Source organism: Barbatula barbatula (assembly GCF_947034865.1).
Source record: "Barbatula barbatula genome assembly, chromosome: 12".
NCBI classification, from domain to species: domain Eukaryota; kingdom Metazoa; phylum Chordata; class Actinopteri; order Cypriniformes; family Nemacheilidae; genus Barbatula; species Barbatula barbatula.
Window position 1 is genome coordinate 22,235,189 of NC_136775.1, and position 12,283 is coordinate 22,247,471.

At 41.6% G+C, this 12,283-nt stretch overlaps 1 protein-coding gene across 3 annotated transcripts in view; it reads right to left on the reverse strand.

Annotated features, from left to right (window-relative positions):
- The window catches only part of ascc3 (activating signal cointegrator 1 complex subunit 3), a 124,534-nt gene that overhangs the window by 72,667 nt on the left and 39,584 nt on the right, over positions 1–12,283 (reverse strand). For all 3 annotated transcript variants that reach the window (XM_079470050.1, XM_079470049.1, XM_079470051.1), the window contains 2 exons: positions 3,070–3,273; positions 2,503–2,643 (listed from right to left, as the gene is read on the reverse strand). In XM_079470050.1, coding sequence (XP_079326176.1) covers positions 2,503–2,643; positions 3,070–3,273 — 345 coding nt within the window. The remainder of the gene's footprint in view (positions 1–2,502; positions 2,644–3,069; positions 3,274–12,283) is intronic.

The window sequence follows — 12,283 nt, forward strand, 5'->3', positions numbered from 1 at the left end:
TTGAAATATATTCTGAAATTGAATTTGAAAGGCAGTCTACTGTGATATTTAAATAGTAAAAATGCAAATACAGATATCAAGTATTACGTTATTTACTATTTGAAATAAACATTTTGATATCAAGAATTCACATTACTGCGAGTGATGACGTCATTGTTGATATCAAGAATTCACATTTTTACAAGTAGAAATTCTATTCTTGATATCAAGAATTATAGTTTTCACTAGTAAAAATGTAATTGTTGATAGAAAAAATTCATATCCTGAGAATGATTAAAAGCTCATTTGGCTTGCCATATTGGATTGCAGTCGGGGTATGAGTGTATTGGTGATGTTGGGGTATAAATGTGCGTATTGGGTTAATGTATGCATGTATTGCGGTGATGTCGCGGTAGGTATGTGTGTTTTGGGGTGTATTGTGACACTTTACTGATATATTGATACATACTGTATGTGAGAGAGAGAGAGAGAGAGAGACTAAAGGAAATTTACAATGTGAACTCTATAAATGAGAGTGAGTGGAGAGACAAATTAGAAGAAAGAGCAAGAGACAATGGAAAAATAATAAATGCACGTGCTGTGATGAAAGGAAAGGCACAATAAATAATAGAATGGTTAGGTTGTAACCTGCTGTTCACCTTGGGCAGCGCTGGGTGATACAGCTCTGATTATATCCACCAATCAATATCTAACGACCGCCTCGTGGGTCTTGATAAGACGCTGCCTTATGCTTCCCATGCCATTCTGGGCAATTAACTAAAATAACCTGTTCAAACACCGCATGCAGAAGCAAACACTCGAGTCAGAGCCAAACTGTAGGGTCTGCTGGTAATGACCACTTCTTTTTCCTGTCTCAGCGCCAACCAGACACCTTAGAGACATCGTCAACGCTGTAAAAATAGGCACGGTACCTGATCCTGTCCCAGCCAACAACTGCAGATATGGTCGTTTTTAAACAACTTTGGTAGATCGTTGTTGCAAAGACACAAGGCTGTGGGGCACCAAACAGCCCACTATGCTTCATATCTCTTCAGTTGTGCTTTGTTTGCGGCCAAGTACAGTGAGGGCACTCAATTTGATACGGGCCGAGGATGGCGAGTTCCCAGCGGGAAAGCGTGAAGATCATTTCTTCTCACTGAGTCATTGATATTACACACCTCACACCACTTCATGCCATGAACCCATCCTGTTCTGTACAAATCTATTCCTCATCTCCTCTTTCATTTTAACAATGAAATGCTCTGTTCCTCTTTTAATATATGAGAATGTATAAGAGCACCACACTGAGCTTCAAGCACATATGGTTGTGACTTCACCTGTATTTGAAATACGCAATACCACGATACCAAGTGGGAGATCCTCTGGGGTTGTGATAAGGATAAGGGTGAGTGTTCTTCACCATTTGTCACGTATACACACTTCCATCCAGAAACCGTTGGTCTGGAACAGTGTAGGCTGCAGCATTGCAAATGGATATGCTTCAGTTGTACAATTGTATTGATCAGTGAGACAAGACAAGCGCTCTATCAGACCATGGCCAGGCAGACTCTATCAGGCAGGACTTGGCTGTACCCCGACATTTAATACAAGAGACATTCGTTTTAAGAGTTTGTAAGAATGGATAAGAAAGGGGGATCGACTCATATTTCCCTTACGTTTTATAATAGCCTGGTTCACTTTCTTCATTCTTGAGCGTTATACAAAATGTAAGGGTATTAGTCAGACTAATCTATTAACCGTCTAAATATCTTGTCCAGGAATGATAATCCAGACTGGCTATAAAACCATGAGAGTTACAGGGAGAGCACTTACAAAAATATTACATATGTAGTGCAATGTCTAAATATGTGTGTACATATGTACATGTGTATGTATTTGTTTGTCCCTTACCTTTTCTATTTCATATTACTGTTAAGGTTATATCATATTCTATGTGTGTTTAACCTACAGGAATCACTGCTTTCCTTCTGAAACCTCGTATCTCTCAATTTGCTGGGTTTTTTTTTAGCCATAAATCATCATTATGTCATATTATGTATGTCACTGGGTTGTATTATTTGTCAACATTGACAACACAGTTTGTAATCGTTTAAAAAGTACTGCATTTTTTCAATTTCCTAAAAAACTGTGATTTTTGGGCATACAAGGTTTTGGAAGGACATCAGTGACATGTTCACTGTGGTTTTGTTTTTTTCTTGTGCAGCTGCTTTGATGCCATGCAAGTTGTAAAAAGTGCTATCAAAATAAATGTGGACTGCAGGTCCTTGATAAACTTAAGATATTGCGTACTGACGATTTTCTCTGAAGTCCTGGTTTAAAAACACACTGCGGTCACACTGTTGCTCTCAGGAGTATGCCCAATAACTGAGGCATTCTGGCTTGTGCTAACTTTGTCACGGAATTTTATGAGGCTCAGGGTCAAGGAAGACAATCCGTTTATCACCCCATATGCCTAAAAGCCAAAGACGTACGTGTTTGTGTCGGTTAGTGAATGTTCTGTACCTGAGTTCGGAGGATTTCTCCTTTGGTCAGCTGCATGTCTCCCGTCAGCTCTTTGACAGCGATGCCCAGCGGCTCCAATCGCTTACTGAAGTAATTAGTCATCTCAGCAGCCAGGGCCTTCATCGGAGCCACATATACTACCTGTGGAGACACGACGTGCTCATGATGAATGAGAAAACACTGTGCGTACCATTTGTTCCCTGGCAACCAGTACAAATAACAATTTACAAGAAATATGAAGCTGGCTGCCTAAAGTGAGCGAGTTTAATGGTGATGTATGAAGACTGTCTATCATTGTTGACGGTGGCGTGCATGCATGTGAAAACAAGCTTCACGAGACAATGGATCCATTTAAGTCTCCAAACGATGGTAAAACTTCTTGACGCAAATGTAACTCTCGAGTCTATCCTTGCTTGACATAAATGATACAAACGCTTCCAGTCAGCTCGAATGGTACCTGAGGAGCGAAGACTGGTGGGAGATGACTTATTGGCTTGCCAGCAAGCGGAACAGCTCACTCAACACGAGCGCAAGAAAACGTACAAGCTGAAAAGCACATTCACATACCTTGAACTGGTCCTTGCGGATGACACCCCCGGGCTGCAGGTGCTGGCGGATCTCGTGCAGGATGGTTAGCATGGCGATGTTGGTTTTGCCGGCACCAGTGGGAGCGCAGATGAGCAGGTTCTCATTAGTGTTATAAGCCGTCTCAAACACTATAGACTGGATTCTGTTTAAACTCTTCATGCCCTTGAATACCAACTGGCCAATCTATGGACACAAGAAGAAAACATGACTGACCAGTAGAAAAAAACGAAATTGCAAACAAACGTTATAGCAATTGTAAATCACAGAAAACTGCTAATTGCAAACATTCATTGTTGTGATTTCTTGAATGGCAATCCATGGACACTTAACGGCTGATATTACCCACAACTCACCGCGAGAGGGCGGAGTTTGGTGACGCTCCACTGCATTCATAGAATGAAATACAAGATGCTTCGCTAAATGAATAAATGTAAGTATACAGTAAACATTACATATTAAATAATGAATGAAAAAATACTTAAATTCCAAGAATAGCTGTATTTTGATGTTCCTGACAGTTCAAGAGCACGGTGTCGTCCAGGCAACAACGGCCACTTTTGCGTTAATATGTGCATGCAGTTTTGATACACACTAAACTGTATATCATTGTCCATACCAAAAACAGAACATACTTTTAGTGCATAGTATGAGTAGGCGAATTGGAACGCAGCAAATGTCTATCAAATGTTTAATTATCAAGGATTTGGGATACTTGCATCTAAAACAAGCGTTAAATAATATTAACAAACAAATCATAGATTGTAAGGGTTTGTCACTGGAGTAGATCTAGAGCTGGTATTAGATACTGTACATCTCTGCTGTGTCTAATGCTGTTTAATAAACTCCCACTGGTTCATAATGATATTTGACATTGACAACATAACTATTTATATCTGCTGTCTATTACATTTCAACAAATAAACAACATGCTTAAATGTAATTGTCTGTAATTAAGCAGTAATGTGGCTATAGCAAATTGCTTAATACGTCTCTCTAAAACCTTAATTTCCAAATCCTTCAGCTGTATTTCTTTTTCTTCCTTCATGGTGTAGTTTTATATACTGTGAAAGAGTATCATTTACTACATTACATACTGTGCATGGTTGTGTATGCTAACAAAAACAACTCAAATAGAAACAAAGTTGAACTGATCTATACATCTCAGGGCGCTTTCTCTCCTTTAGTTCGATTAATTTTTGTTTTTACATTGTAGCATTTTTCAGTGGTGTTGGTTACTTTTCACACCACACTGATTGCTTTGGTCTGAACCAGGTGAAAGGTCACGTGACAACATCACTACACTACATCATAAAGTATTTCCTTTTTAAAAAACAGTTTTCTTAAATGAGATAAAATCACTGTCAACATCAGATGTGGCAACCTTAGCCCGGTCAAATGTGCCAGCATCTTTCGTTTCGTTGTTAGTGCTGATGGTGATCTCAACAACATTGAGGTCATCGCACAAAGGGAACTTGTACATCCCGCACTTGGATGTACTGCTGGCAGAGTTTCTTTACCTTAACCCGGCACTGTTCCACAGATCTATTTCCCATTGTCTGAGTTATTTACAAAATAATGAAATATCGTGCTGGATTTTGACGTGAGTTTTCGAAAGTTGGGATCTAATATGGTCATCATACCAAATTTCTATGAGGCTCCGCACCTCCTCACAACTCCAAGTTTGTCTGCAAGCTGCCATGCTAGTGCAAACTGTCAACAAACACTTGTCCTCGTTCAGGTTACGCTCCCCTGATGACAAAGGTGAGGGAGCTCATTTTAAAATCAATGCCCCTTAATCTGCTCGTATCAACCCACAGCGCGCCATTTGGTTTTTTGCAGGTGACAGGAGTCACGCCATGGCGAAAGTTCGTGCCAAACATGCTAACTGTTCTGTTGTTGGGTGCACAGACCAGCATAGAACATTATTTAGAGTCCCAGACCAGGTGAAACCAGAGAGCAGCAGATTAATTTTATGGAAATCCTCCAAAAAGATTTAGCAAAAACATGTATGTGTGAGCGAATCACTTCAAGCTGGAGTGCTTCGCCAACCATGGGACACCAACTGAACGAGGCAAAGCTGCAAATAAAGACATTGTAAGTACTGGTATTTTTTAAGCAAGACCACAGGGACCTGTGGCAACTTAAAAGTAGATAAAATTTCACTGCGACATGTTTGTGACAAGCAATGTGTATGGCCTGAAAACTTGTGACGGGATTGTCCTGTGTAACATTACTTTCAATTAGCATAAACGCAATACGTTTGTCTTGAGTAGTAAAGAATGCAGTGTGCTTTGTTTGTAAACACGCGACAGGTTTGTCATAGTTACAAGAGGTTCCACCACACTCCCATTTTGTTATTTCACCCGTGAAACCCTGTGACGAGATCGCGGGTATCACTCCCGAAAGTGAGGGTAAATAATGGTTTGTAAATAACCAGGTTTTCGCTTATAGAAAATGCGACGCCTTTTTTAGGAGTCTGTTTGCTTATAGAAAACAATGTGTTTGGTCGTTAAAGACGAGACCTTATTTATCATTCACTTTATGTGATCCTTCTTTCTTATTTTGTCGTTGGAAGCACAGGTTCATAGCCCTGGCTGCGTTCTCTGCTGAAAAGGGGCAGAGACTAGCTGCTCATTTGCACTTTAAGAGACACACACCTAAACGGCGCGATCATCCTCGCATGCAAAACTGGGCAACTAGAGTGTGATATAATAAACGATCAGTGGTGTATTATAAGCTGAAACTTCACAGACACATTCTGTTAACCACTATGATTTATGTTACATATGTTTAAAAGTAGAAAAAACCTTCCCTTTAAAAACCACTGAATCACTATACTATTCTTGTCTAAATGTAACCTTAGTGATGTTTCCTCATTTGTAAAAAGTGTGTGTACTCTCAAATGCTTGAGCTTTTTCAGAGCCATGGCACACGGTTGGGTCACATGCTCTAATGAGTTTAGCTATGCTGTTCGTAATGGTGAAGCACGTTTCAGTCGTTTTGCCATTTTTAAGTCCGCTCAACGCAGCATCCAAGCCACCGAGTGTGTGATAGATACACACAGGGTCAAAAGAACAGGACAGGATAGCCAAAACTTAATGAAGCCATTTTAATGTGAAGCAAATGAGTAACTCAGGTTTCTTTAAGGCAGTCAGCCATGACTCCATCTGAACTATCAATCACTTTGAGACCCATTCAAGAAACACTGGTCCCAGGGCAGAAAATCACATTTGAAAAGGTTTCTCCATAAAAATAGTTATTTATCCATCTGCAATCCAGTTTATCTAGGAGCCAAAAGCTGCAACAGCAATGAACCATATTTTAGTAAAAGTCACGATTACTGAAACTGTGAGATCAAGTGGTAGTGTAATCAAGTGCTTCTATATGACCTACTGTTGGGAGTTAGTTGAGCGTGTGTCGTATTAAGGTTTTGGAGATACCAAAACTGAAAAACGGAGTCTCAAAATTAGTGCATATGATGTGGACATGCAGCCTTGTAGCATCCTTTACAGATTTGAAGTTCAAAAGGATGATCCAATTTTGTGGGCATGACATCACGCAGTTAACTGCCATTTCATCTTGACAAAATAGATTAAACGTATAATACAGAGAAAAGAAGACCACCAAAAAGATGTTCAATTGTGACCTGATTCTTGAAAAAAGTAAATAAAACGTAGCGATATATGACATGGCAGCTTGTTAATAAGACAGAAACGAGTGCACTTAAGAAATAAAGAATATTATGCTGACTATGTATAAAGAGTACTAAATCAGACACCTATGTGGTTTTGTTTCAATTAGGAAGCAGCCTTAGAAGATGGGCTTTGGTTTCAGAAAAGAGCTCATATCTTTAACTGCATAAGTCTTCATGGCCCAGACGTGCCAAATACAAAAAATTGCTTTCAATAAGCTGTAAGCGCGTAATTGGTGGTGGGTTTAAAGCATCACCTTATGCTGAGTGCCACACACTCTCTATAAAACAGAAGTGCATCCGTCTTCGCACCCCATCAAGATGGCAGCGCCAGCCCCAGCCGGTCCGACCCATTATATTCCCAGGGTGGGTCTTCAGAGGACCAACTTATAAATATTCATGGGTAATTAGGAGCTCTCTTCCTCTCCGACTGAACGGTCGTGTCACCACGGTAACCCAACCGCTGCACTTGTTTTAAGAGCCCCCTTCATTTTGATTTATCAGCTTTGTCTATAAAGGACTGCCAGTGTTTCTTCACACCTTAAACATGCAAATGCATGCAAATGCATGCATGCCCCAACATTCACCTTCAAGTAATGCCTTCATGTAGCAAATATGGACTTGTCATTACTTAATGATCTCGGAAAATGTGCAGCATTTGAGTAATTTTCTCTCTGAAGCACAGCGGGCACTGTGACGCGTGTTCGTCAAACTACACGCCATGTGGGTCAGGGTGGTCCCCGGCGTGCTTTTGTTCGCTCCGTGCGGTAATGTAGCCCTGAGGTAATCAATCAGCTAACCAGTACGGTGTACAACACGCTTAAAAACAAGCCTGGCAAACCCCCAGTCATCTGTACGTTTAGAAGGGGCCCTTATCGTTTTTTACTGGCTGCAGAAAAGTAAAAAACACCAACAGTAAACTTTTTACCAGGGATGCACCGGCAGCCTATTTCAGCCTCTTCGTTCTAAGCTTTGCCATTAATCTGGAATCATCAGTCAAGTTCCCAATTTCAAGGTATAGTATGGTGAAGGAATGAGTACCTGAAAGCAACTTTGTACCCCTCGTATAATACACAAGATTTTACACGTCAGCATTTACGTTTTCGGTAATGTAATTCTGATGCAAATGGAATTTTAAGATATGACCCCTTTAATGAAATCCAGAACATTTTCATGGTCTCAGTGTTCTATTTCAAAACACGATGCTAAAGTACTCAAATGTAAATTGTATAAGTTGAACTATACTTGACTTTTGCAGTTCTGCCATCACAATTTAGCACTGGCATGATTTCCAGGACAGCGATTCACTTTCCTCCTACACAAACTACATGTCAAGATGCTCACAGTCGTTGCCCGGAGAACCCTTAACACATTCAGTCTGGCAGGTTTGTAGCATTCGCCCACACCACCAGCGAACTGATCTGATATCAACGGGGAGCCACACATCGTATAAGCACATTTAATTCTCAACAGAACAAAAGCACATTTCTACACCCTTAATTTAGATATTATAACAATATAAACTGACCAAGTGGAAGGCTGCGAATGATTTTGCAGGACATATGGCGAGCGCATGACGTAACGAACAACTCTAAAAGTGCGGACAGCCGGAGATCTGACCACTTGTAAGTGGGGGGAGGACGGTTTGTTGAGTCCACGCTGAGCCCGATGGATCCTGACAGTCTAATTAACTGTGTGGATGAAGGGCCGTCGGCCATATGTGCTGACTGTCTGAGCTGGGAACACAGCAGAAACTCACCCGTGACTTTAAACACACTAATTGGAGCAATACAGCCCCCAGCAATCATTTCCCAGCAACATCTAAATACCTGCGCCTCGCCTCGCATGGATTTCTGCAATGTCCTGGTTTCAAAAAGCGACGCACACAGCACAGAAGGCAGCAAGAACCTGTGCACTTATCTCAAAGTCTGTTTATATGCATGTGCGCGCGCGCATTTACGTTGAAGCTGCGGCAATAATTAAATTCACAGCACTGGTAATAGAAAGCTAAAAGATATAATTGTCATTTGCACGCTATCCTTTTAATTACTTTTTGGTTCCATTTCATTCCATTTGAACTGACAGCATGATCAAGTTTTAATTGTTAGTTTAAGCAAACAGCTTATCTGCCGCCTCGAGGCCACACGGCACGGAATTACCCGCTCGAGAGATCCAAACAAACACGCACACACAATACGCAGAAGCGACTTTATTCAAAAACAACACGCACACCTAAGAGCAGAAGTATTTGATAAATAACAGATGCAGATCTTGCAAACAGGAGGGCCATTGATTTCAAAGAAGACAGAGCGAGCTCATAAGACAACGAGATGGCAGGAGATCAACTGTCCAAAATTATGAAAAGCAAATAAAAGTCGATGCAGCAGTGTTCCTACAGTCATTCAAAGAAGGGACATCCATCATGAAAACCCATCTATTCTCAGTCCTGACATTCAAATTGATGTCTAATGTAATGCACCCATGTGCAAAACAGCACACTGTTCTTCTATAGGAGCAAGATTCTCAAGGAACTACGCTATTCTGTTTTATCCAAACAGATAAGCCGCACAAACAGAAATTATACAGTTATTCTTGTTTGCGTCTTTGGGACATCTTTACACGAATTGCCGAAATCCGTCAATGGCAGGCTCAAAATGAAACCTGGCACATTCGATGCAATATAAAACAATTGTGTGAAATATGTTTTTTATGCATCTTTTGATTTGTGGCCTATGGAATTCCTTGTCTATTATTCGGTCACAGATGTATCTGAGATGTCTCTCTAGGGCAAGCCCACCTCTATTCATAATTATAAAATGATTACAGTGTATAATGAATAATATGTAATTACATGTTAATAAAGACGTGTTGTAATGCATTTAATTTTTTCCACTCCTACTCTCTCAGCCAGACACCAACACACATGCGAGCGTAAACGCTTGTAAGAAATAGCAGAAGCAGCGTTCCTGCAGCAAACAAGGTTAAATGCCCCTCTCAAGGGCGTATGATGAAAAGACAGGATTGAGATCTCATTAATGCACAAACTCAGATTCAGCCTGCAACCGTTGTATAAACAGCATACTTAACTGTTGGCTATCATACCAGCGGACAAGACAATTTATAAAAGCTGCCGCAAGAACATATCTGCATAATATATTGATATATTTTCAGGCAGATCTTTGAGCCGTGTTGAGATTTCAGAGGGGTAAAATGTGACTGTTTATATTCAGCGCAGCACCAACACTGGAGGTCGGGAATCATGGGGGATTAATCAGGAATGTTTTTCGAGGATGTACATTGGACTGATGTGAGATATATATCACTCCACTCATGCCAATGAAGAGAAGTTTGTCTTCTGGGTCCCATCACCCAAGCTTTCTCCCAATGTGATCTCAACAATGCACCGCATGTTCAAAAATCTGTTGCATAAGATAATAAATATATTGACGTTGTTCTAAAGTCATACGCCAGAATGTTTTTTAATGACATTCTCTACTAGTCGACAACTTTTATCACATAATAGTTGACTTCAAAAAATCTGAGGTCTTCAACCCCTAATCTACACACGTGTGCCGTCGAAATGTTGTATAAATGGACAATACAACAGTCTGACACTTAGTATCGGTACCAGTATCGGTATCGAGCCCGATACCAAGCTTATGTACTCAAACTCGTAAAAATTCCCCGATACCAAAGACTGATACCTCACGTGATGTAATTGACAGAACGTTCCAGTGCACACAGAGACAACAGCCGCAGCAGACACAATGTCAGCCCAAGCGTGAATGAAGCGTTAAGAGCGAGTGATTTACATGTTAAGTCAATGCAAAAACGCGATGGACCTACTTGCGGTGCGATTCGCACGAATGAAAATTTGGGATAAGCACATAAGAATAATTTATTTTTCAAAATATGAGTTGAAGTTGTTAAAAATAAAGATGCAGATATCTTAATTAGTCTCATTTTGTTGTTCTTAGAAAATTGCCACATAAAAACAAAACAAAACTGTACAACAGGCATCGGTATCGGCGAGTAGTGGTATCTGTCATGATCATGGTGGGTGAGACACGGACAGAGGACCCAGGTGCAGACAGTGGGTAAGGGGTTTTAACATATATTTAACAAATAATAAAACAAAGACCCACGTGGGGTAACATAACAAAACAGGGATATCATAGACAAGACAGGACTAACACGAACTACACTTAAACAAGACTAAAATGAACTTTTAACACAAACTACACTAGAGTAAACTGACAACACAAGAACTCACCCAACAACCACAATGAACCAGCACAAGACAGAAGACACAAGGGCATTAAATAAGGGACCAAATCAAGAGGGTAACAGGTGCAGGGCATGAATCAATAACGAGGATACGAGAGGATGGGAACAGAGACGAGACCGGAGAAACTGTATGGTAGGCCATAACTGCCTCTCTCCAGACAAAACATGAGACTTCACTAAACCAAGAGTGGCAGGTATCGATGCATCCCTATATGACATAATACATTATTATTATTATTATAAACTCTTTAGATGGCACAACACTCACATTCCTTAGTATAATGTCAACAATTTGGGAGCATAAGAGGACGAGCGACCGGACCGTCAGTGAGAGAGGACCAGGCCTGGAGTGTATGTTAGGTTTGTTTGTGTCGCCGGCAGTCGCCCGTGAAGGGGCTGCCGGCTGTCTATTTATGTTTTTATTTATTAATTAAAAGTTGTTTTATGTTCGCCGGTTTCCGACTCCTTCCTTCCTTTTATTGAACTTGTCACAACAATCAATCCATATATCCATCCATCCATTTTCTACCGCTTATCCGGGGCCGGGTTGCGGGGGCAGCAGTCTAAGCAGAGATGCCCAGACATCCCTCACCCTAGACACTTCCTCCAGCTCTTCCGGGGGGACACCGAGGCGTTCCCAGGCCAGCCGAGAGACATTGTCCCACCAGCGTGTCCTAGGTCTTCCCCGGGGTCTCCTCCCGGTCGGACGGGCCCGGAACACCTTCCAGGGAAGGCGTCCAGTAGGCATCCGTAACAGATGCCCAGGCCACCTCAGCTGACCCCTCTCGATGTAGAGGAGCAGCGGCTCTACTCCGAGCTCCTCCCGGGTGACCGAGCTTCTCACCCTATCTCTAAGGGATCGCCCAGCCACCCTGCGGAGGAAGCTCATTTCAGCCGCCTGTATCCGGGATCTTGTCCTTTCGGTCATGACCATAGGTGAGAGTAGGAACGTAGATTGACCGGTACATCGACCGCATTACTGCAGAAGCTGCACCGATCCGTCTGTCAATCTCCCGTTCCATCCTTCCCTCACTCGTGAACAAGACCCCAATATACTTAAACTCCTCCACTTGAGGAAGGAACTCTCCACCAACCTGAAGTGGGCAAGCCACCCTTTTCCGACTGAGGACCATGGCCTCGGATTTGGAGGTACTGATTTTCATTCCAGCCGCTTCACACTCTGCTGTAAACCGTCCCAGTGCATGCTGAAGGTCC